This window comes from Tiliqua scincoides, chromosome 7 (assembly GCF_035046505.1).
Source record: "Tiliqua scincoides isolate rTilSci1 chromosome 7, rTilSci1.hap2, whole genome shotgun sequence".
Classification (NCBI taxonomy): domain Eukaryota; kingdom Metazoa; phylum Chordata; class Lepidosauria; order Squamata; family Scincidae; genus Tiliqua; species Tiliqua scincoides.
In genome coordinates this window covers 78749698-78772912 of record NC_089827.1, presented here as the reverse complement: position 1 = coordinate 78772912, position 23215 = coordinate 78749698, and the positions used below count along the sequence as shown (strand labels likewise).

The following is a 23215-nucleotide window of genomic DNA, read 5'->3' as shown; positions in this document are numbered from 1 at the left end:
TCCAGGAGTCTTCCAGGTTCTGCAGCTGTTTCTAGGGCAGCTGTCCATAGTAACAAATTGTCTGTCCCTCTTCCTCTGCCAGCAGAGCCAATAGAGGAAGAAGGGTCAGAAAATTTGTCACTACAGGACAGTTGCCCTAGAAACAGAGTCACAGAATCTGGAAAAGTTTTTCCAGTGATTTCCAACCACTATGCTCTAAACTCCTGCAGCACACTGGCAGACTTTTCACAGTGCACCAGCTGAAAACTGCTGCCTTAACTTTTAAGAGAACACTGTATAATCTTAGAAGTGTAACACACCAGTGGGTCATAAAAGCATTTGGCTAAAAGAAAAAAGCAGACCGTGCAAACCTGAGTACAACTTGCTTCTCTATAGTAACAAATTGAGTCCATATCAACAGAGCATGTAATGCATACATGTAGAATTTAAAAATTTCATTGATGCACAGAACTTACAGTAACTACCATTTTCAGCAGGTAAAGCAACCAAAATAAATTTTTTCTCATGACTTGGCATTGGCCCCACCTCCTCATCAGAAATTCTGACTACTGCATCAAAGACTGGATACCTTTGTTGGGAGATTCTGTAAAAAAAAAAGTGTTACATACTCAAAACACTGCAGGTGCCCAAGAATCTTGTTGACTGGGTACATCATTTAAGTGAAGCTCTTTTATTTTATTTCACACATGAGACCCTGTTCAGATAGCATTCTCTCTTTACAGAATACATTGTTATTATACAACGTATACACAATATGTTGGCTATTATAATGTGCAGTCCCAAACAAAATTAGTTTCGCCCAAACATGGAACTTAATCTGATTCTATACAGCCACCTTAAGTAAAAGCATTTAATATTGGATTTTTAAAAATTTCAACACAAATGCTAAACATTATTCAGGAAAAGGCATTTCACATTCTTAAGTGCAAATATGACAATACATAGCAGAGACAACATAAAACACAATGCAAAGAAACTGAATCGTAATATGATGGCATCCACCCAAGAGTTATTAAGGAATTGAAGAATGAAGTTGCAGATCTCTTGACTAAGGTATGCAACTTGTCCCTCAAAACGGCCACGGTGCCAGAAGATTGGAGGATAGCAAATGTCACGCCTATTTTTAAAAAGGGAAAGAGGGGGGACCCAGGAAACTATAGGCCGGTCAGCCTAACATCCATACCGGGTAAGATGGTGGAATGCCTCATCAAAGATAGGATCTCAAAACACATAGACAAACAGGCCTTGAGTCAGCATGGCTTCTGTAAGGATAAGTCTTGCCTCACGAACCTTATAGAATTCTTTGAAAAGGTCAACAGGCATGTGGATTTGGGAGAACACGTGGACATTATATATCTGGACTTTCAGAAGGCGTTTGACACGGTCCCTCACCAAAGGCTACTGAAAAAACTCCATAGTCAGGGAATTAGAGGACAGGTCCTCTCATAGACTGAGAACTGGTTGGAGGCCAGGAAGCAGAGAGTGGGTGTCAATGGGCAATTTTCACAATGGAGAGAGGTGAAAAGCGGTGTGCCCCAAGGATCTGTCCTGGGACCGGTGTTTTTCAACCTCTTCATAAATGACCTGGAGACAGGGTTGAGCAGTGAAGTGGCTAAGTTTGCAGACGACACCAAACTTTTCCGAGTGGTGAAGACCAGAAGTGATTGTGAGGAGCTCCAGAAGGATCTCTCCGGACTGGCAGAATGGGCAGCAAAATGGCAGATGCGCTTCAATGTCAGTAAGTGTAAAGTCATGCACATTGGGGCAAAAAATCAAAACTTTAGATATAGGCTGATGGGTTCTGAGCTGTCTGTGACAGAACAGGAGAGAGATCTTGCGGTGGTGGTGGACAGGTCGATGAAAGTGTCGACCCAATGTGCGGCGGCAGTGAAGAAGGCCAATTCTATGCTTGGGATCATTAGGAAGGGTATTGAGAACAAAACAGCTAGTATTATAATGCCGTTGTACAAATCTATGGTAAGGCCACACCTGAAGTATTGTGTCCAGTTCTGGTCGCCGCATCTCAAAAAAGACATAGTGGAAATGGAAAAGGTGCAAAAGAGAGCGACTAAGATGATTACGGGGCTGGGGCACCTTCCTTATGAGGAAAGGCTACGGCGTTTGGGCCTCTTCAGCCTAGAAAAGAGACACCTGAGGGGGGACATGATTGAGACATACAAAATTATGCAGGGGATGGACAGAGTGGATAGGGAGATGCTCTTTACACTCTCACATAATACCAGAACCAGGGGACATCCACTAAAATTGAGTGTTGAGCGGGTTAGGACAAAGAAAATATTTCTTTACTCAGCGTGTGGTCAGTCTGTGTAACTCCTTGCCACAGGATGTGGTGCTGGTGTCTAGCCTAGACGCCTTTAAAAGGGGATTGGACAAGTTTCTGGAGGAAAAATCCATTACGGGTTACAAGCCATGATGTGTATGCGCAACCTCCTGATTTTAGAAATGGGTTATGTCAGAATGCCAGATGCAAGGGAGGGCACCAGGATGAGGTCTCTTGTTATCTGGTGTGCTCCCTGGGGCATTTGGTGGGCCGCTGTGAGATACAGGAAGCTGGACTAGATGGGCCTATGGCCTGATCCAGTGGGGCTGTTCTTATGTTCTTAATATAAATTATAGGACAAGTTGCAGGTACCAAAGATTTTAAAAACATATCATACCTTATTGCATTCTCTATAATTAACTTGACTCTGCCCTGTGATTAGTCCTCAGGTCTAAAGCACAGCCTCTTGATTTCAGAAACTCAAACGTATCAGCCAGCATATTACCAGGTGCAATACTGGGTAACTGTCTAAAGTCACCTAAATAAAACATTTTAAAAAATGACTGAACAGTAAAGGAGAATCAAATATTATTGCATATTCACTCTATTCATAGACCTTCTAAAGGCCTCAAAAAAAAAAATAATATTAAAACTTTATTTCTATCCCGCCCTTCTCCCCCCCAGGGCGGCTTACAATTATATAATAGAGCAGCCCATACTCTCAAGGATCAGGGGTTCTTCAGGAGCAGGGAGGGGTACAAAGAGAATTCCCCAAACAGTGCAGAGGTATAGCCTTGTGTCCCAGCAAGCAGGCTCTAGTATGATTTGTTTAATTAAGTACGTTGTCCACTATGGCCAGAGGCTTGGATTTAACAGTTAACAATTGATTAAAAATAAAATCCCAATTGAAATTATCAGGGTTGTAATCCTAAAACATTTATTAGGAGGTAAGCCTCACTGAACACATTGGGACTTCCATCTAAAGAGACATAGTATTGTGTTATCAATTTTAAACCTGCAAGTACAAAAACAAATACACGTAATACAAATACAAATATACGTAACACAAATACAGAGATCATGATATTTGGCATTGCATCCCAGACATTTTAAAAAATGGACAATCCAGATAAGACTTATAAAGTATTCCCCCAACAATTTACATCTCTTTGCAAAAATTCACATTGAATTTAAGCAACTGCTGTTACAAATAGTTAGTATTAGAAGTGGGTGTTGTTTTTATTTAACACCAGCACCAAATCTGATTCTATAACAGACAGGCAAGTTGCCAACTGAATATACTTTTTCAAGTGAAATCATAAACTTAATAATGGAGCACAATGAAGCAGTTTTCTTGTTCCACAATTATAGAAACTCTACTCGTATGTTAAAATCTGACTTGTGATAGGAATCTGTACTGCCCCAATTCTGCCCAATATTTTCACACCCATTTCTGCCCAGCCCATAGGTGTACACACTTTTATCCCCGTTGCATATATGGGCAGAAATGGCTTAACCATCGTTTTTGCATAGAATTTCATGCATTTTGGCTGCTATGCATGTAGGCCCTAGCCCTGCAACCCGAGCATCACAGAACCGAGTGCCCAGTTCACATAGACAGGGCCTGTATTCATCAACCTCTATGCATATAGGACCTTATACAAAGTGTGAAATGAAATACATGACCATATCAGCAGAAGCGATCCCAATCCTCTACTATGTATTTTTGCAGCATTCTTGCACCTTTAAGTAGACTAAAATTTCTCCAAAAGCTGCCAGCTACACATACGTATGACTGTATCTCTTTCCATTAGCCTTAATCAAAAGTAACATGAAACACAGCATGACCTCACATACTGGATGAGCTACAAAATACGATTTACTCAGAAGTAGACCCAGTGCTTTCCATGGGTGCTGTTCTTAAGTAATGGTGCACTGAGTTGTAGCCTGGGACTTTGCTTCAAATGAAAAAGAGGATTACATCCTGGTGTTTAAAAAAACAGACCTCGGCCAAACATTTGCAAAATAGAGTGAGGCTGCAGCAGAGTCTGCTAAAGAGAAGGAGGCTTGCTTGATTTCAATGGAAGCCTTGCTTTTTTTGCTTTGGCTGAAGCTATGCCCTGGAGGGGCTGCCTTGGAGATTAACAGCCCTCCAATTACCTCTGCATTGCTTCTCCCAGTGCAGCACAAGTTGCTTAAAAGCCCTGACTCGAGTGACCTTGCAGATAAGGCAAGGTGATGAACTAAGCTTGATTTTGGCAGAAATTTCTCGCCATATAGGTGAGTAGGTAATTACACAGGCCTACAAAACTGAGGGTCTGAACAAACTTTATGGTGGTTTGATATGAATTGGGTGCCGATTCCAAAAATGGCATCCGTTTTGCCCTATCACGTCTAGTTTTGAAGATATAGTATAGCAGGGTTGCTCACACTTTTTTGACTCGAGAGCTACTTTGAAACCCAGCAAGGCCCGGAGATCTACCAGAGTTTTTTTTGCAATGTTCGCGCCATCACAACATATAACATTTATGTGTACAATGTATGTTGGTGTACCTTGAGCCCCACTGAGTATAACAGGACTTACTCCTGAGTAGACATACCTAGGATTAGGCTGTGAGGCTGCAATCCTAGCCACACTTACCTGGGAGTAAGCCCCATTGAGTACAATGGGCCTTACTCCCGGCGTTTCCTCCCAGAGGCACCTGAAGGGGGGGGGTCGTCACTCCGCGATCTACTCATTTTGCCTCGCGATCTACCGGTAGATCGCGATCCACCTATTGAGCACCCCTGTAGTATAGCCTCATTAGTGAATGGTTCAAGCAGCTTCCTCATGAGGAAGCCATGGTGTAGGTTTCCTCATGAGGAAGCTGCCTGAACCATTCACTAATGAGGCTATACTATATCTCCAAAACAAGATGTGATAGGGCAAAACGGATGCCATTTTTGGAACTGGCACCCCCAAATATACCCAGGAATTGGTGTAACATTTAAGGAAGTAAAATGTGTGTTGGCCTGTGTTATCACTCAAATCAAAGTAAAAATTGGTACACTTATTAACTTACCGAGGATAATGAGCTTTTCAAGAAGGGCTTTAGAGGTCAGGAGATATAACACTCTGCTAAGAGCTTCTACAGACACTAAGCTTCCTTCATCTACAACCAATTCATTGGTTTTTGAAAACTTCCATGGATTTCCGTCACTCTGTTTGGACCATGTATAATAACTCCAGATCACCTAAAAGCACACCATTGAAAGACAATAAGAAGATTGTTGTTTTTAAATAAACTAGCAGAGTGTTGGCCTTCCTGCTTAATTTGCCACTGAAGAAACCACTATGCCACACAAATATCTGAAGAATCACAATGAAAAGAGTTTTTAAAGCCTTAGGGCAGCTCTAGCAAGCACAGACATTCTTGCACCTTTAAAAATCTGCACACTCTGATCAGATCAAGTTTTCCTGGATGGAAGTTTACCAAGATAAATATATTGTCTTCATACATTGCACATGCAAGACACAAAACACTAGTTCCTAAAAATTATTATCAGAAAAGGAATGCAGACCTATCCAAGGACAGCAAAGCCTAGACTTCTCTGGCTAAGCATCACCAGGGCTAGTCTTTTGAGCCTTTTATTTTTCTCTGGAGGTGTGAAGAGATCATGCATACGCACGTATTTGAGTCTGAGCACCAGCTAGGAAGGCACAATTAGGACAGTAATGTGACGGATGGAATGATGGGTGACCGTATACCTGGCCAGGAGGAAGGGCACACTTTTGATTAACGGAGAAGTCACTCCCCCCACCCACATTCTATGATAGAGCTTTGCCTGCTCCAAAATTTTAAAAGATGTAACAGCACCCTGCTGGCACAGGAAGTTTCACCTTTTATCCACAGCCGCTTCCTAAGAGCTCATGACTTCAGAAAAAACAAGCTGTTAACAAAAGAAGGACTCCCAATGCTAGTTGCCCTCACCAGTTCCATGGCTAAACTCAAAGAGGTGTGTTAATGAGGTGTGTTGAGGTGTGTCTTAAGCAAGCTATCACACCCTCAGCCAGGGCTGAAAGGTGAAGGAACATCCATTAGATGAACATCCATGGATGAACATCTTCCTTTCTCTTGTATTGCCTCGCTATCTGCAAGCTTGATTTTCCCCCTTCCAGCCTATTACTGCCATAATAAATTTGTTTTGTTGCACCTTTAACCTTTGCCTCCCTCATCCTTTTCCCACAAAAACATAAGAGTTGTGCCACTGACCACTAGACAGAACCCCAGTTTTCCCCCATGTGCACATTATGCAAGTTTATAAAGCATACCTGACAGCATAGGCTTTCTAGCCGCTAGAATAAACACCCGGATCTATGTACTTAAATAGTTTAAGAGAATGCATGCAGAAAATTTAGTCTAGAGGTTCTCAAACTTTTTAGCAACCAGGACCCACTTTTTAGAATGACAATCTGTCCAAACCAGCCAGAAGTGATGCCATTAACCTGGAAATGGTGTCATGGCTGGTAGTGACATTAATTTAGGCTTCAGACCTAAGCTGCAATCAGCCAAAGGTCCCATTACACAGAGCACTTGTGCTCTTAATGTGCATAGCTGAGAATTCAAACATTACAGCTTGGAAATCAAAGCAGAACACAGACTTGGATTCTTCTCCAACCACACAGCCGTTCCACTTTCCAGCATCCCATCTTCCCACCTATTCAGCACCATGTGTCTCTCCCACCAGGAGCCCGTCTGGCCCAGCAGCTCTGTACCCTGTATTTTCAGCTCTGTATATTCAGTGGTGGATGAGCTAGGTGGAGCTTTACACTCTCACATAACACCAGAACCAGGGGACATCCACTAAAATTGAGTGTTGGGAGAGTTAGAACAGACAAAAGAAAATATTTCTTTACTCAGCGTGTGGTTGGTCTGTGGAACTCCTTGCCACAGGATGTGGTGACGGCATCTGGCCTGGATGCCTTTAAAGGGGGATTGGACAAGTTTCTGTGGTCTGTGGAACTGAGGTCTGTGGAACTCCTTGCCATAGGATGTGGTGATGGCGTCTAGCCTGGACGCCTTTAAAAGGGGATTGGACAAGTTTCGGGAGGAAAAATCCATTAAGGGGTACAAGCCATGATGTGTATGCGCAACCTCCTGATTTTAGGAATGGGTTATGTCAGAATGCCAGATGCAAGGAAGGGAACCAGGATGAGGTCTCTTGTTATCTGGTGTGCTCCCTGGGGCATTTGATGGGCCGCTGTGAGATACAGGAAGCTGGACTAGATGGGCCTATGGCCTGATCCAGTGGGGCTGTTCTTGTTCTTAACTACAATTCCCAGGAAGCCTTGCAGGTCTCTTGTTGTCTGGTGTGCTCCCTGGGGCATTTGATGGGCCGCTGTGAGATACAGGAAGCTGGACTAGATGGGCCTCTGGCCTGATCCAGTGGGGCTGTTCTTATGTTCTTAACTACAATTCCCAGGAGGCCTTGCAGGTCTCGTTATCTGGCGTGCTCCCTGGGGCATTTGGTGGGCCGCTGTGAGATACAGGAAGCTGGACTAGATGGGCCTATGGCCTGATCCAGTGGGGCTGTTCTTATGTTCTTATGTAGGTGCTATGCAACCCACCTGAAACTGGCTCATGACCCACTTAGTGGGTCCCAACCAGTGGTGGGATTCAAATAAATTGCTTCCTGTATCTCACAGCGGCCCAGATAACAAGAGACCTGCATCCTGGTGCCCTCACATTCAGTGGCAAAGAGTTCCACAGACCGACCACGCGCTGAGTAAAGAAATGTTTTCTTTTGTCTGTCCTAACCCGCCCCAACACTCAATTTTAGTGGATGTCCCCTGGTTCTGGTGTTATGTGAGAGTGTAAAGAGCATCTCCCTATCCACTCTGTCCATCCCCTGCATAATTTTGTATGTCTCAATCATGTCCCCCCTCAGGCGTCTCTTTTCTAGGCTGAAGAGGCCCAAACGCCGTAGCCTTTCCTCATAAGGAAGGTGCCCCAGCCCCGTAATCAGCTTAGTCGCTCTCTTTTGCACCTTTTCCATTTCCACTATGTCTTTTTTGAGATGCGGCAACCAGAACTGGACACAATACTCCAGGTGTGGCCTTCCTAACCCACTGTTTGAGAAACACTGATCTAGAATATATCACCTGCCTCAATAGCCTTCTCCAAATGCCTTTTTGACAGCACAAGAGCAACAGCTGGTACAGAAAAAAGTGGTAAGCATGACTTACATGCTAATGCAACCTACAACAGCCCTAAGAAACTAAAGCAATATTCGGCCCCTAATAAATCCTCTTGTTGGGATTGCTAACACAGCTGGGCAAACTTCATGCATGTATGGTGAGTATGCCCGCCAAATACAGAAATTTTAGACACTAGGGGAAAGCAAAAATTATTGGTATGGTAGTTCCACCAGGTCCTGTAGGTTTCATTCTGACAATTTAGAACTGCTAGGATCAAAACAAAACACTACGTTAATGGTTCCTAGGACACAGATAGCCCAAACACTCAAAAGGCTGAGAATCCACTTCAACAACAAAAAAGCTTCCTAAATGTCAAAATGCTTACTTTTTAGAAACTATATAAGGCAGGGGTGTCAAACATAAGGCCCGTGGGCGGAATATATCCATGGGCCCCTAGAAGCAATATATCCAGCCTCCATTCTAATTGGGCTCTCCTATTTCTCTGCTGTCATTTGCAGCTAATAAGTGCTGATTTCTGGCCACCACCTGCTTAATGATGTCACTTTCTGCTTAATGATGTCACTACCAGCCCTCAGTAGGTAATGTGAATTTAACTTCAGCCCTCTGTACGGAACAAGTTTGACACCCCTGGTGTAAGGCATTCTAAAGTATTCTAAAGCTTCAAAATACTTCCACGAGATATTCTGTACATGTTGAAACTGTAAATCTGAAGTTCCACAACCAGGCTACCCAATTATGGAAAAGTGCTTGAATATTTCATACCTGACTCAGAGTATAAGAGGGATGCTGCTGGGTTTTCTTACGCAACAGGCCAGCTGTTCTCCCAGTAGGAGCAGTAAACAAAATATTCAGAGAGTCGTTTCTGCACTCCTCATTAAAACGTTGGCTGCGAGTATTCTGGCTGCAAGTATTCCACTCGCCCGACGTGTCCAGGTCAGCTTCAAAATCATGACAAGCCTTTCTAATTTCTTCTTCTTCTGTTTTCTTCAGCAAGCGGAAAACAGAGGTGACCACTGTTGTTTTTCCACAGCCTGCTTTCCCACTTATGATCATCACGGGAGAGGCACAGAGAAGTTCTACAGCACGTTCCTGATCTGGATCCACTTCCGTTTTCATTTCCTCCTTGGGAGGTTGCTCGACACACGCAAAGCTATTGCTGCAGTTTCCTTGCACATCCCAAACAATGCTGGGTTCCTCCTGACCCATCTCACAAGGTTCCTCATCATGCATTTTCCTTTCAACAACTGGGTCTTTTAAATTGGTTGCACGTGCACCACAATTAAGTGCTTCCTTTGGATCAACATGAAACTGCAACAAAGATGTCTTCATGAGGTCATGCACAGTAGTTGCAATATCTTTTTCAGCTTTGTAGAGCCTGAAGAGGAACACTAATTTGCCCTTGGTGACCACTATCTGCTCATCTTTCAAGAACTTGAGTGATTGCCAGGCACATTCAACGGGCATATCTTTAGAAACCATACGGGTCAACGTATGCTGCTCTTCATACGTATATCCCATTTTTCTACTCCTCTCCTTGAGTTTCCCGTATATTATTAACGTGTTCTTTTGCAGTTCTGGAATCCTCTCAACAAGTCTGCACTCAGAGAAGGTCATCCAAGATACCTCAACAAAGGAAGTATGCAGTTCTCTGTACATAATCTTTAGAGGAAAAAACTTGTTACACGGACACAACATTCTTAAGTGAGTAGCCATAAATTGAAGATGATAAAATATGTGTGAATTACTCTTGCCTGAAGTGAGCAATTGCAAAACATGCAAAAAAACACACAAAAAAATCCTTCAGAAATAGCATCAGCTGCCAGGCATTCTTAGGACTTATTGCATCCTAAGAGCCTCAATAAGGCACAGACGTAATTACAGCAGTTGATAATTTATATTAATAAAAATTTTCTAGTCTGCTACTAGAAGTTCTCTTGATATAATATTGAATAAAGTACAAGCAATAAGTACATAGGTTCCATGGTGAAGGTCCCACATTCAATCACCAGCATCCCCAGGTAGAACAGAGAGAAAAATTCCTGTCTGAAACTCTAGAGAGCCATTCCATGTTTATAATACTGAGCTAGATGGACCAATGGTCCAACTAAGCACAAGACAGCTTCCCATGCCCTTTTTTGTTTAAACAGTATGCAATTGCCATGGTTTAATTGTGCTGCTTTTACACACAGAGTGAGACAAATCATAGTAGGTCTGTGCAAGCTCTTGGTAGGAGGCAGGCTGCCTCTGATTGCCAGAAGCAGGGGAGGGCACCGAGATGCAGGTTGTGTCTGTTGTCTTGTGTGCTCCCTGGGGCATTTGGTGGGCCACTGTGAGATACAGGAAGCTGGACTAGATTGGCCCTTGGCCTGATCCAGCAGGGCTCTTCTTATGTAGACAGAGGATCAGCAGCAAAGGGGTCTGCCACCCCTCACAGGACTAGGAATTTCATAGGATGGGGTTTGCCCACCGAGGCAGGAGGAAGACACAAGAGGAACACAAGTACTGAATTTTGTTGCCATCTGGCCATTTCATATGTCAAAACTTTATTTTTTTATTCCACACCAATTCGAGTTATTAGATAGTTGCCATGTTTCATCTAGCATCAGCTACGGTAAAAGTAGCAACAGACTGAATCAGATCAGTAGAAAAATTCTGATAGTGCTCCTGCATCTCTCACTTAAATTATTGCCATATCATAAAACCAGAGTAGGAAGCTTAATACTGCACTTTTAAAGGATAATAAAGTAGCTGAAGATGTTAGTAAAAGATTAGTGGGAAGACAGACAAACTTGTACAATGGAAATGTCTTGGGTAATTATTTGGGATGATGCCAAGGCATTCGTTAAGAAGTATTTTTATAAGCATCTCAAAACATAGGACTTAACATTTAAAACAAAAAGGAAACTGGAGAAAAAAGTAGAAATTAAATATAGTTCCTAAGAGCTCTTTATATATGGAGTTTTAAAGGCATAGAAATGTGTTGAACCTACAAAATACACAAAGCAGAAAAGAGCTGAATCGCATATACCAAAAATATTTTAGATATGGGGCCTGCTCCCCTTCCTCCAGGCCCCTGGAGAGAAGGTGGTAAATCCCAACCCAAGGAAGAAACTTTCAATCTTGTCTGACCTGGAGGAAGAAAAAGGTGCTGATCTAACACTCCTTCAGCTCTCAGAAACACCAAGTTATCTTCGTATGTCACAACAGAAGTAGTATAAATAAGATACAGAAGCTAAAAACTGACTTTTTATATTATGTTTAAATAAACTTATTCTGCAGTGCCCATGAAACAAAAAGATATTACTGAAGTAGTTCTGAAATCAAATGTCATCTATTCCCTAGCTTGGAGTTACAAATTGTTACAAGACTGTTTAGAGTTCTATTATCAAATGCACAATTTCTTTACTTACTTTGCTAAATCCAAGTTTCCATGGTTCCTCTTTCAAGATTTCATTCAGTTTTGCCAGTCTGGAAAATGTATCTTCGTCATCTTCATATTCGTCATCTTCATATTCGTCATCGTCATATTCATCTATTTCATTCCATTGCAACCATCCAATGCAACCAGAAATAATGCGTGGCAGAAGTTTTGGCAAGAATTCCACAATCTCAGGAAAGACCAAAGCTACTAGTACAGCTTTACCTGCAACTACACAGTCATCAAAAACACAAACAAAAAAATTAATCCTTACAAGTCAGTTCACAGTGCTTTACAATGAATAATTTTTAGATGTGGATAGTAAAGCTTCAGACCGTTGAAAAAGCAGTTGCAAACATCCTAGTTCTGAGTCCTGAATTTAGGAGGTGACGCTGCTGACGTTTAGATGCCGCCAATGACATATTTCTCTATGCATTTTAAGTATTCTGTAGCAGTTTCCTTGGATTTTTTAGATCATGAAAGCAGCAACTGCTTTTTTAAAAAGTTATTTCTTGCTCTCTACAAATACATTAGGCTAATAAATACAACAGGTTTGAGAGAGAGCATAACAAATCTACCCAAGTCATTCAAGAGAACTGTGGTTTCTGCAGTTCAAACTGCTAGAAAGCCAGTAACTCCACTTGTTATTTGAGTGCAACCTAACATGTTTTGAGTGCAAATAAGGCTTTCTGTACTATGGTTTCATACTCAAAACATATTCAAAATGTAGTATAGGGGGCCCCATATCCGCAAATTCATTTATCCGCAGATCAGGTCTGGGGGCCCCCCTGTGTGCATCCCCTATGGAGGTGAGAGAGCTCTGCTCCCCTCACCTCTGGAGGGGTTTCTGAGCTTAGCAGAGGCTGTGGACATCTGTCCGTGGCCTCCATCAGGCTCAGACTGAGCTATAGAGCTGAAAACACGTGACTTCTGGTTTTCCGTGAAACCAGAAGTAACATTTTTAATGCCTTATAAGGCATTGGGAGGTGTGGGGAAGCCTTCCAGTTCCTTCCAGGCCACGGGTATGGACATTTGCCCATAATCGCAGTTTCAGCTATCCATGAGGGGATTCTGGAACAGAAACCCTGTGGATAGGGGGGCACACCTGTACTATTAGTCCTTCATTAGAGGACATCCTGTGTCTAAACTTGGAGTAGACAGATGTTTTTCAAACAGATTATCAGAGGAAAAACACTCCACATATTCTCCCCAAGATCTCTTATTATGTATATGCAAGTATTACAAAATATGGGGAAAAATCCAAAACATTTTTGGTTCCAAACACTTTGGATAAGGGATGCCCAACCTGTATTACAAATAGCCATTCCAGGATATGTGGTCTACAATTATTGTTGCTGTCATTATGAATATTAATAACATTTCTATTTGGGTGCATGCGTATGTGTGTGTATATAAACATTAATAATAAAGTTATATATCAATTGATGTGTAATTTAATGCAGAATGCAATGAAACAAACCACATTAAAATATCTGTGTGTTCTATCAAAGGTACAGCCAAAAAACCAGTGGGGGTGGGGCGATGGTACACCGCCACACCTACCACCCAGGGTGTTGCCCCACCCACTGCATGGGAGGCGGTCCATCATGGGGGAGACACTCTGGCCTCCTGCACCAGGTAATGCGAACCCTAGTGATGCCACTGATGCAAAATAAAAACAGCCCACCTCCCCTCTACATGTTATAGCCTTATATTAACACAGGTTTATCTCTACCATTGATACAAAAACCAATGTTTTCTTGCCTTTACATGTGCAAATCTGATTTCTATAGAAATAAATTTAATGTAGTGAGTTAGCCCATTAACAAATACATTAAAGCTACACATTTATACTTACATGACTTCCAAATGTAACGAATGATGTTAAAATTATCGGTATCTGCAGATTTTTGTTCTGAAATAGATTTAGTGTTTCTTCAAGATGGATAAAGTTCAGAGAAATTCCTGAAGGATTCGTTCTAAACCACTTAAAAAATTTTTTTTCGAAATTCATCTGGAACTTCACATTCTTTAAAGAAGAGCGCAAGCATGTTTTCTTGATTGTCACCGGCATCAGTCTGTAGAAAGTATGACAGATACCCCTGCAGATGGTATTTTGATCCAACTTCTTTAACTGTAACACTCACTTTCCACCAAGGGCCAACAAATGGAGGCCGTCCAGCCACGAGGTACTGCTTTAGAGATTTTTCATCCTGTATTATAACTAAAATTAATTAGAACATAGTAGTGTCAGTACAATATTTTTACAAAGAGCTTGAGCTATAAGGGGGCCAAGAAAAAAACTTTTAGAACAGTAACATCAAGGGAAATGACAAAAGCTTTTGCAAATACGTTTGAAGCAAGAGACGTGCTAGAGAAGCAGTTGATCACTGGACAGTTATGGGGGGAGATAAAAGGGAACTTGGAGATTGCAGCAACATGGGCAACCCAAATCTAACTTGCACTGGATCAGGCAGGCCTGCGCAAGTTTCAGGCAGCCAGATCTTGGCAAGGGGAAACTTTTTCCTCTTACCCCGGGGAGAGCCACTGCAATCCCTATGGGGCTATTTGGATTTGTGCCACCTAAGGAGGTGGCGCAAATCCAAGCTGTCTGGGAGTGACCTGGGCTGCCTGGGAATGGGGTTAGCATCTGGCATAACTGCTGAGTCCTGGCCCCACCTCCCACTCCCCACCTACCTGTCCCCAGGAATGCCTGCCACTCGCCCTCCCCCGCCCCAAAACGCCTCCCTCCTGCCTTCTCCCTGTCCTCCCCAGACACCTGAAACAGCCGAGCTTGGCTGGCACAAACTCACCATCCCTGGAGCTCAGGTCAGTGCAGGGAAGCCAGCACACGTCCGTGAACTGGCCTTTCTTCCCTCAGAGTGGCGCAAAAGTGCTTGATGGCACTTTTGTGACACTCCCGGTCTTGCATCAGCCCACAGCTCAGTTTGGATTGTGCCCTAAATGAATTATTTGCCATTGCCTGAATAGCCCCTCCTGAGCAAAGCATTAGGTGAAATAGAAGTTAAAGAGAGGACATGCCTGGGGCATTTGGTGGGCCACTGTGAGATACAGGAAGATGGACTAGGTGGGCCTATGGCCTGATCCAGCAGGGCTCTTCTGATGTTCTTATGACATTTTAGAACTTTTTGAAAAATTAAAGAATGACAAGGATGGAGGAGAAATTCAAGACAGTTGCTGGGATAGTACCTAGTCACTGAGCTCCTTCTGTGGATTCTGCCATTTTTCTTTGATTTAGACAGTGGGAGCCTTTTTTTCTTCTACAGAATGATTTTAAAGACTTTCTGGGGAAAAGTCGGTTTGCTAGTTTTGCTATCTCCAACTTCTGACTGAGGATTACATTGGATTCAGGACCAAGCTGTTTCAGCGATGGGAAAGTTCAGAAGAAAACAGAAACACTACCCTGTGTTGAGTGCTCCTTGAGGCATTGGGTGGGCCACTATCTGGTACAGGAAACTGGCCTAAACAGGCACTTGCCCTGATCAAGAAAGGCTCTTATGTTTTTATAAGAAACCTATACATTTAAGATGTTATTGTGTTCCCTAAACATTGTTCAGGAGAGGTGTTTAGTATCTTTATTATGCAGAAAGCAGCTTGAGGTTAGTTGATGATGTAGTTTCCATCATGCTGCACTTTAGAGCAGAGGTCTTCAACCTTTTTCATGCCACAACCTCAATATATAAAGTTTGAGACTAGGGATCCCACAGTCAGTTCTGCCCCTTCCCTATCAGCTCACCTCATCCCTGTCATCCCCCACTCCCCTGTCCCAGTAATGACCTCCCAGCACTGTTCACTGTAACGAAATATTCTTATTAGAGCAGAAAAGGTTACTGTGAAGCCTGGCACTAGTGAAAGCTATTTTAGCAAAACTGCTAAAAACCTGAGCAGGACTGGGACACAGTCTCCTGATACCTGCAGGGGTACATAAGATTACTCTCCATTTACCTGGTAGTGCTCTAGTTTAATGTTCTTCAACCTATTTTGTTCCCCTAAGTTGCTGCAACCCCAAAACGAAGGCTTTGTGACCTCAGTGGGGTCCCAATCCGAAACACTGCTTTAGAGCAGGGGTCTCCAAACCCCGGGCCAGGGGCCAGATGCGGCCCGCAGCAAGTCTCTTTGCCGCCCACGGCCAACTTCTTGTCCCCTGAAAGCCTCTGGCCCACTCAACTGAACATGACCAGAACTGTGCTCTGACTGTGTCTGGAGGGTGTTCTGAGGGCCAGAGAGGTTGAATGAATGAATGAGCCCATTCATTCATTTATTCATCTAAGTTCCATCTCTAATTTATTTATTTAAATTTTTTTTCCCCTGCCCTCCACACCATGCCAGATAGTTGATGCAGCCCTCTGGCCAAAAAGTTTGGAGACCCCTGCTTTAGAGAGTCAAAATCATGCATAGTGCAGTCCTCTTCAAAGATCTAGATACCTTAGGGATAACCCCTGGGGGCTGGGATAAGAATAGGCCCTCAGTTTGGCTGTACTTGTTATAAGAGGTTTCTAAACAGCCACAGGGTAGATGGGATTCTACCTGGGAAGGCAGCTCATCTGAGAGAAGGAAGACTCTGATCCCAAACCTCCACTGCCTTGTGGCTACATCCAGTTATGGAAAAGGCTTCAGGAGTCAACCTCAAGGCAAAATCTAGAGCCGGAGTCCCTGAGGCAGTTCATGGCTGAACACAGTCACGTTCTGGCAACTCCTGCAACGCCGCTGGAACCAACCGTATTGGCTTCTGCCTTTCCATTGGACCATTTCAGCGACGTGGAGAGGGGCGATTTGCTGCATGGGTAACAGTCTATCCTCCATATCTACTCTACCCAGGCTTTGCGCACTGGAGAGGATACTGGAGAGGTGGTTCCAGAACGACCATTCAGAGCGTGACACCATAGTTTTCCGATACTGAAGGATGCCAACAGACAGGGATCACCCAAAATCCCATGCAGCAAGTTTTTTCAGTATTCAAGAATTCTTGTTCAGGCTGGATAACAAGGAAAGTGGGGCAAAAGAAAGTGGGGGGAGAGCATGATGTAATAACCCCCAAAGTCTTTAGGTTAGGTCTTAAGATGCAATGCTGGAGTGTTGCATAATACTTAACCTCACTGAGTACTAGACAGTCACTTGTGCAACCCGCACAGGGGCTTCCCAGGCAAAGAAGAGATAACTGTTCTCCCCTTCAATAGGAAACACAAACCCCAATGGATCCTCATTCCAAGCTCAGCCTTGATCAAAACACATGGGCCCGCAGGAAGGCAGAGAGAAGCAGCAGCAGCACAACAACAGTGTAACCTTTATATAAGCAAAGCTGAAGTGCCATACTTGGCAGAAAGTGAATGGAACTGGTGGGTTTTGGAGGGGAGGGGGTGCAGTTTAGCATCCCCTTAGATTACAGTGGTTCTCAAACTTTTAGCACTGGGACCCACTTTCTGGATGAAGAATCTGTCAGGACCCACTGGGTGTGATGTCATGACCGGAAGTGACATCATCAAGCAGGAAAACTCTTCCCCATCCTAGGCTGCAACCCCACCCAAGAGGAAGCCCCATTGACTCTCATGGTTAAAAGCAGAAACAGAGCCGCCTGTTCAAGCCTAATCAATTAAAAATAAAATCTTGAAATGAACGGGGACCCACCTGAAACTGGCTCGCGACCCACAGTTTGAGAAACACTGTCTTAGAAAGTGGGTCTAGGGCAACCTTCGATTTTTATGGGTCCGGATTAACTGCGGCCTTCTCGCCCTGGCGGCGGAGTCCGTGGGGCTCAGTAGGACCCCCCGGCAAGTCTACTCAGAAGCAAGCCCCTTTTAGTCAACGGGGCTTCCTCCCAGGTCAGCGTGGAGAGAAGTCAGCCCATCGGAGCCAACGGGCTCGCTCCTCCCGGGGAAGCGTGGCCAGGACAGCAGCCTCCGGAGCAGAGCAGAGCAGGGCCGGGCGCGCGTCCAGCCCTTGCGAGGGGCCGCCTCATCCCCGCCCGGCCAGCGCGACCCTCACCTCCGCGCCGCGGAAGGGGCGGGTCCAAGTCCTCGAGGGTCTCGTCCGGGACCTCGAAGTCGGCCGGGTCGCCCTCCTGGTCGCTGGCGGAGTCCTCCGCCGCCGCCGCCGCCGCAGCGTCCTCCCCCTCGGCTCTGGGCGGCAGCAGCAGCCCGCTAAGCCGCACGCAGCCCCGGACGCCGCGCCGCGCCATCGCCCCCCGTCCTCTCCGGTCCCCCGCCCCGCCCACGGCCCCGCGCCTTCCGGCCCTCCGGGGCTCCTTCCCGGGAGGAAGAACTGCGCCGGGCGAGGGGCGCTTCCTCCCGGGGGGAGGGCGCGGCTGTGCCGAGCTCTGCAAGCCGGGCCTCCGCATGTCTACCCAGAAGTAAGCCCCATCAGAGTCAATGGGGCTTACTCCCAGGTAAGGGTGCATACGAGTGCAGCCTCACAGCCCAAGCCGAGCCCTGTCTACCCAGAAGTAATCCCCATCAGAGTCAATGGGGCTTACTCCCAGGTAAGGTGAAAGAGAGAGGTGAAAAGTGGTGTGCCCCAAGGATCTGTCCTGGGACCGGTGCTTTTCAACCTCTTCATAAATGACCTGGAGACAGGGTTGAGCAGTGAAGTGGCAAAGTTTGCAGACGACACCAAACTTTTCCGAGTGGTAAAGACCAGAAGTGATTGTGAGGAGCTCCAGAAGGATCTCTCCAGACTGGCAGAATGGGCAGCAAAATGGCAGATGCGCTTCAATGTCAGTAAGTGTAAAGTCATGCACATTGCGGCAAAAAATCAAAACTTTAGATATAGGCTGATGGGTTCTGAGCTGTCTGTGACAGATCAGGAGAGAGATCTTGGGGTGGTGGTGGACAGGTCGATGAAAGTGTCGACCCAATGTGCGGCGGCAGTGAAGAAGGCCAATTCTATGCTTGGGATCATTCGGAAGGGTATTGAGAACAAAACGGCTAGTATTATAATGCCGTTGTACAAATCTATGGTAAGGCCACACCTGGAGTATTGTGCCCAGTTCTGGTCGCCGCATCTCAAGAAAGACATAGTGGAAATGGAAAAGGTGCAAAAGACAGCGACTAAGATGATTACTGGGCTGGGGCACCTTCCTTATGAGGAAAGGCTACGGCGTTTGGGCCTCTTCAGCCTAGAAAAGAGACGCTTGAGGGGGGACATGATTGAGACATACAAAATTATGCAGGGGATGGACAGAGTGGATAGGGAGATGCTCTTTACACTCTCACATAATACCAGAACCAGGGGACATCCACTAAAATTGAGTGTTGGGCGGGTTAGGACAGACAAAAGAAAATATTTCTTTACTCAGCGCGTGGTCGGTCTGTGAAACTCCTTGCCACAGGATGTGGTGCTGGCGTCTAGCCTAGATGCCTTTAAAAGGGGATTGGACGAGTTTCTGGAGGAAAAATCCATTATGGGGTACAAGCCATGATGTGTATGCGCAACCTCCTGATTTTAGAAATGGGTTAAGTCAGAATGCCAGATGTAGGGGAGGGCACCAGGATGAGGTCTCTTGTTATCTGGTGTGCTCCCTGGGGCATTTGGTGGGCCGCTGTGAGATACAGGAAGCTGGACTAGATGGGCCTATGGCCTGATCCAGTGGGGCTGTTCTTATGTTCTTATGTTCTTATGTTAAGGGTGCATAGGAGTTCAGACTCAAAGCCGCAGCCTAGCCCTTTCTACCCAGAAGTAAGCCCCATCAGAGTGAATGGGCTAGGAGTGAATGTGGCTTACTCCCAGGTAAGGGTGCATACGAGTGCAGCCTCACAGCCCAAGCCGAGCCCTGTCTACCCAGAAGTAAGCCCCATCAGAGTGAATGGGGCTTACTTCCTGGTAAGGGTGCATAGGAGTGCAGCCTCACAGCCCAAGCCGAGCCCTGTCTACCCAGAAGTAAGCCCCATCAGAGTGAATGGGGCTTACTCCCAGGTAAGGGTGCATAGGAATGCAGCCTCACAGCCCCAGCCTAGCCCTGTCTACCCAGACGTAATCCCCATCAGCGTGAATTGGGCTTACTCCCAGGTAAGGGTGCATAGGAGTGCAGCCTCACAGCCCCAGCCTAGCCCTGTCTACCCAGAAGTAAGCCCCATCAGAGTCAATGGGGCTTACTCCCAGGTAAGGGTGCATAGGAGTGCAGCCTCACAGCCCAAGCCTAGCCCTGTCTACCCAGAATTAAGCCTCATCAGAGTGAATGGGGCTTACTTCCAGGTAAGGGTGCATAGGAGTGCAGCCTTACAGCCCGAGCCTACCCCTGTCTACCCAGAAGTAAGCCTCATCAGGGTGAATGGGGCTTACTTCCAGGTAAGGGTGCATAGGAGTGCAGCCTCACAGCCCCAGCCTAGCCCTGTCTACCCAGAAGTAAGCCCCAGCAGAGTCAGTGGGGCTTACTCTCAGGTAAGGGTGCATAGGAGTGCAGCCTTACACCCTAAGCCTAGCGCTTTCTACACAGAAGTAAGCCCCATCAGAGTGAATGGGGCTTAATCCCAGGTAAGGGTGCATAGGAGTGCAGCCTCGCAGCCCCAGCCTAGCCCTGTCTACCCAGAAGTAAGCCCTATCAGAGTGAATGGGGCTTACTTCCAGGTAAGGGTGCATAGGAGTGCAGCCTCACAGCCCAAGCCTAGCCCTGTCTACCCAGAAGTAAACCCCATCAGAGTCAATGGGGCTTACTCCCATGGAAGGGTGCATAGGAGTGTAGCCTCAGAGCCCAAGCCTAGCCCTTTCTACTCAGAGGTATGCCCCATCAGAGTGAATGGGGCTTACTCCCAGGTAAGAGTGCATAGGAGTGCAGCCTCACAGCCCAAGCCGAGCCCTGTCTACCCAGAAGTAAGCCCCATCAGAGTGAATGGGGCTTACTCCTACGTAAGGATGCATAGGAGTGCAGCCTCACAGCCCAAGCCGAGCCCTGTCTACCCAGAAGAAAGCACCATCAGAGTTAGTGGGGCTTACTCTCAGGTAAGGGTGCATAGGAGTGCAGCCTCCCAGCTCCAGCCTAGCCCTGTCTACCCAGAAGTAAGCCCCATCACAGTCAGTGGTGCTTTCTCCCAGATAAGGGTGCATAGGAGTGCAGCCTCACAGCCCCAGCCTAGCCCTGTCTACCCAGAAGTAAGCCCCATCAGAGTGAATGGGGCTTACTTCCTGGTAAGGGTGCATAGGAGTGCAGCCTCACAGCCCAAGCCGAGCCCTGTCTACCCAGAAGTAAGCCCCATCAGAGTGAATGGGGCTTACTCCCAGGTAAGGGTGCATAGGAGTGCAGCCTCACAGCCCCAGCCTAGCCCTGTCTACCCAGACGTAATCCCCATCAGCGTGAATTGGGCTTACTCCCAGGTAAGGGTGCATAGGAGTGCAGCCTCACAGCCCCAGCCTAGCCCTGTCTACCCAGAAGTAAGCCAAATCAGAGTCAATGGGGCTTACTCCCAGGTAAGGGTGCATAGGAGTGCAGCCTCACAGCCCCAGCCTAGCCCTTTCTACCCAGAAGTAAGCCCCATCAGAGTGAATGGGGCTTACTCCCAGGTAAGGGTGCATAGGAGTGCAGGCTCACAGCCCAAGCCTAGCCCTGTCTACTCAGAAGTAAGCCACGCTGCAGTCTATGGGGCTTACTCCCAGGTAAGGGTGCATAGGAGTGCAGCCTTACACCCCAAGCCCAGCCCTTTCTACACAGAAGTAAGCCCCATCAGAGTGAATGGGGCTTACTCCCAGGTAAGGGTGCATAGGAGTGCAGCCTCACAGCCCCAGCCTAGCCCTTTCTACCCAGAAGTAAGCCCCATCAGAGTGAATGGGGCTTACTCCCAGGTAAGGGTGCATAGGAGTGCAACCTCACAACCCAAACCGAGCCCTGTCTACCCAGAAGTAAGCCCCATCAGAGTCAGTGGGGCTTACTCCCAGGTAAGGGTGCTTAGGAGTGCAGCCTCACAGCCCGAGCCTAGCCCTGTCTACCCAGAATTAAGCCTCATCAGAGTGAATGGGGCTTACTTCCAGGTAAGGGTGCATAGGAGTGCAGCCTTACAGCCCGAGCCTACCCCTGTCTACCCAGAAGTAAGCCTCATCAGGGTGAATGGGGCTTACTTCCAGGTAAGGGTGCATAGGAGTGCAGCCTCACAGCCCCAGCCTAGCCCTGTCTACCCAGAAGTAAGGCCCAGCAGAGTCAGTGGGGCTTACTCTCAGGTAAGGGTGCATAGGAGTGCAGCCTCCCAGCTCCAGCCTAGCCCTGTCTACCCAGAAGTAAGCCCCATCAGAGTCAGTGGTGCTTTCTCCCAGGTAAGGGTGCATAGGAGTGCAGCCTCACAGCCCAAGCCGAGCCCTGTCTACCCAGAAGTAAGCCCCATCAGAGTGAATGGGGCTTACTCCCAGGTAAGTTTGCATTGGAGTGCAGGCTCACAGCTCCAGTCTAGCCCTCTTTACCTAGACGTAAGCCCCATCAGAGTGCATGGGGCTTACTCCTACGTAAGGTTGCATAGGAGTGCAGCCTCACCGCCCCAGCCTAGCCCTGTCTACCCAGAAGTAAGCCCCATCAGAGTCAGTGGAGCTTACTCCCAGGTAAGGGTGCATAGGAGTGCAGCCTCACAGCCCCAGCCTAGCCCTGTCTACCCAGAAGTAAGCCCCATCAGAGTGAATTGGGCTTACTCACAGGTAATGGGGCATAGGAGTGCAGCCACACAGCCCCTGTCTAGCCCTGTCTACCCAGAAGTAAGCCCCATCAGAGTCAGTGGGGCTTACTCCCAGGTAAGGGTGCATAGTAGTGCAGCCTCACAGCCCCAGCCTAGCCCTGTCTACCCAGAAGTAAGCCCCATCAGAGTCAGTGGAGCTTATTCCCAGGTAAGGATGCATAGGAGTGCAGGCTCACAGCCCAAGCCTAACCCTGTCTACCCAGAAGTAAACCCCATCAGAGTGAATGGGGCTTACTCCCAGGTAATGGGGCATAGGAGTGCAGCCTCAAAGCCCAAGCCTATCCCTGTCTACCCAGAAGTAAGCCCCATCAGAGTCACTGGAGCTTACTCCCAGGTAAGGGTGCATAGTAGTGCAGCCTCACAGCCCCAGCCTAGCCCTGTCTACCCAAAAGTAAGCCCCATCAAAGTCAGTGGGGCTTACTCCCAGGTAAGGGTGCATAGTAGTGCAGCCTCACAGCCCCAGCCTAGCCCTCTCTACCCAGAAGTAAGCCCCATCAGAGTCAGTGGATCTTATTCCAGGTAAGGATGCATAGGAGTGCAGCATCACAGCCCCAGCCTAGCCCTGTCTACCCAGAAGTAAGCCCCATCACAGTGAATGTGGCTTACTCCAGGTAATGGGGCATAGGAGTGCAACCTTACAGCCCAAGCCTAGC

The 23215-nt window shown here is 46.5% G+C and overlaps 1 protein-coding gene across 1 annotated transcript; it reads right to left on the bottom strand.

The window, feature by feature from the left end:
- Positions 1-391: 391 nt before the first annotated feature.
- On the bottom strand, positions 392-18253 carry HELB (DNA helicase B). Its single transcript, XM_066634521.1, is given in 9 exon segments — positions 392-583; positions 2679-2703; positions 2706-2819; positions 5344-5515; positions 9243-10139; positions 11891-12123; positions 13753-13900; positions 13902-14122; positions 17902-18253. Coding segments are annotated over 9 exon segments (2352 nt in total). The 3' UTR covers positions 392-393.
- Between the last annotated feature and the right edge of the window lie 4962 nt (positions 18254-23215).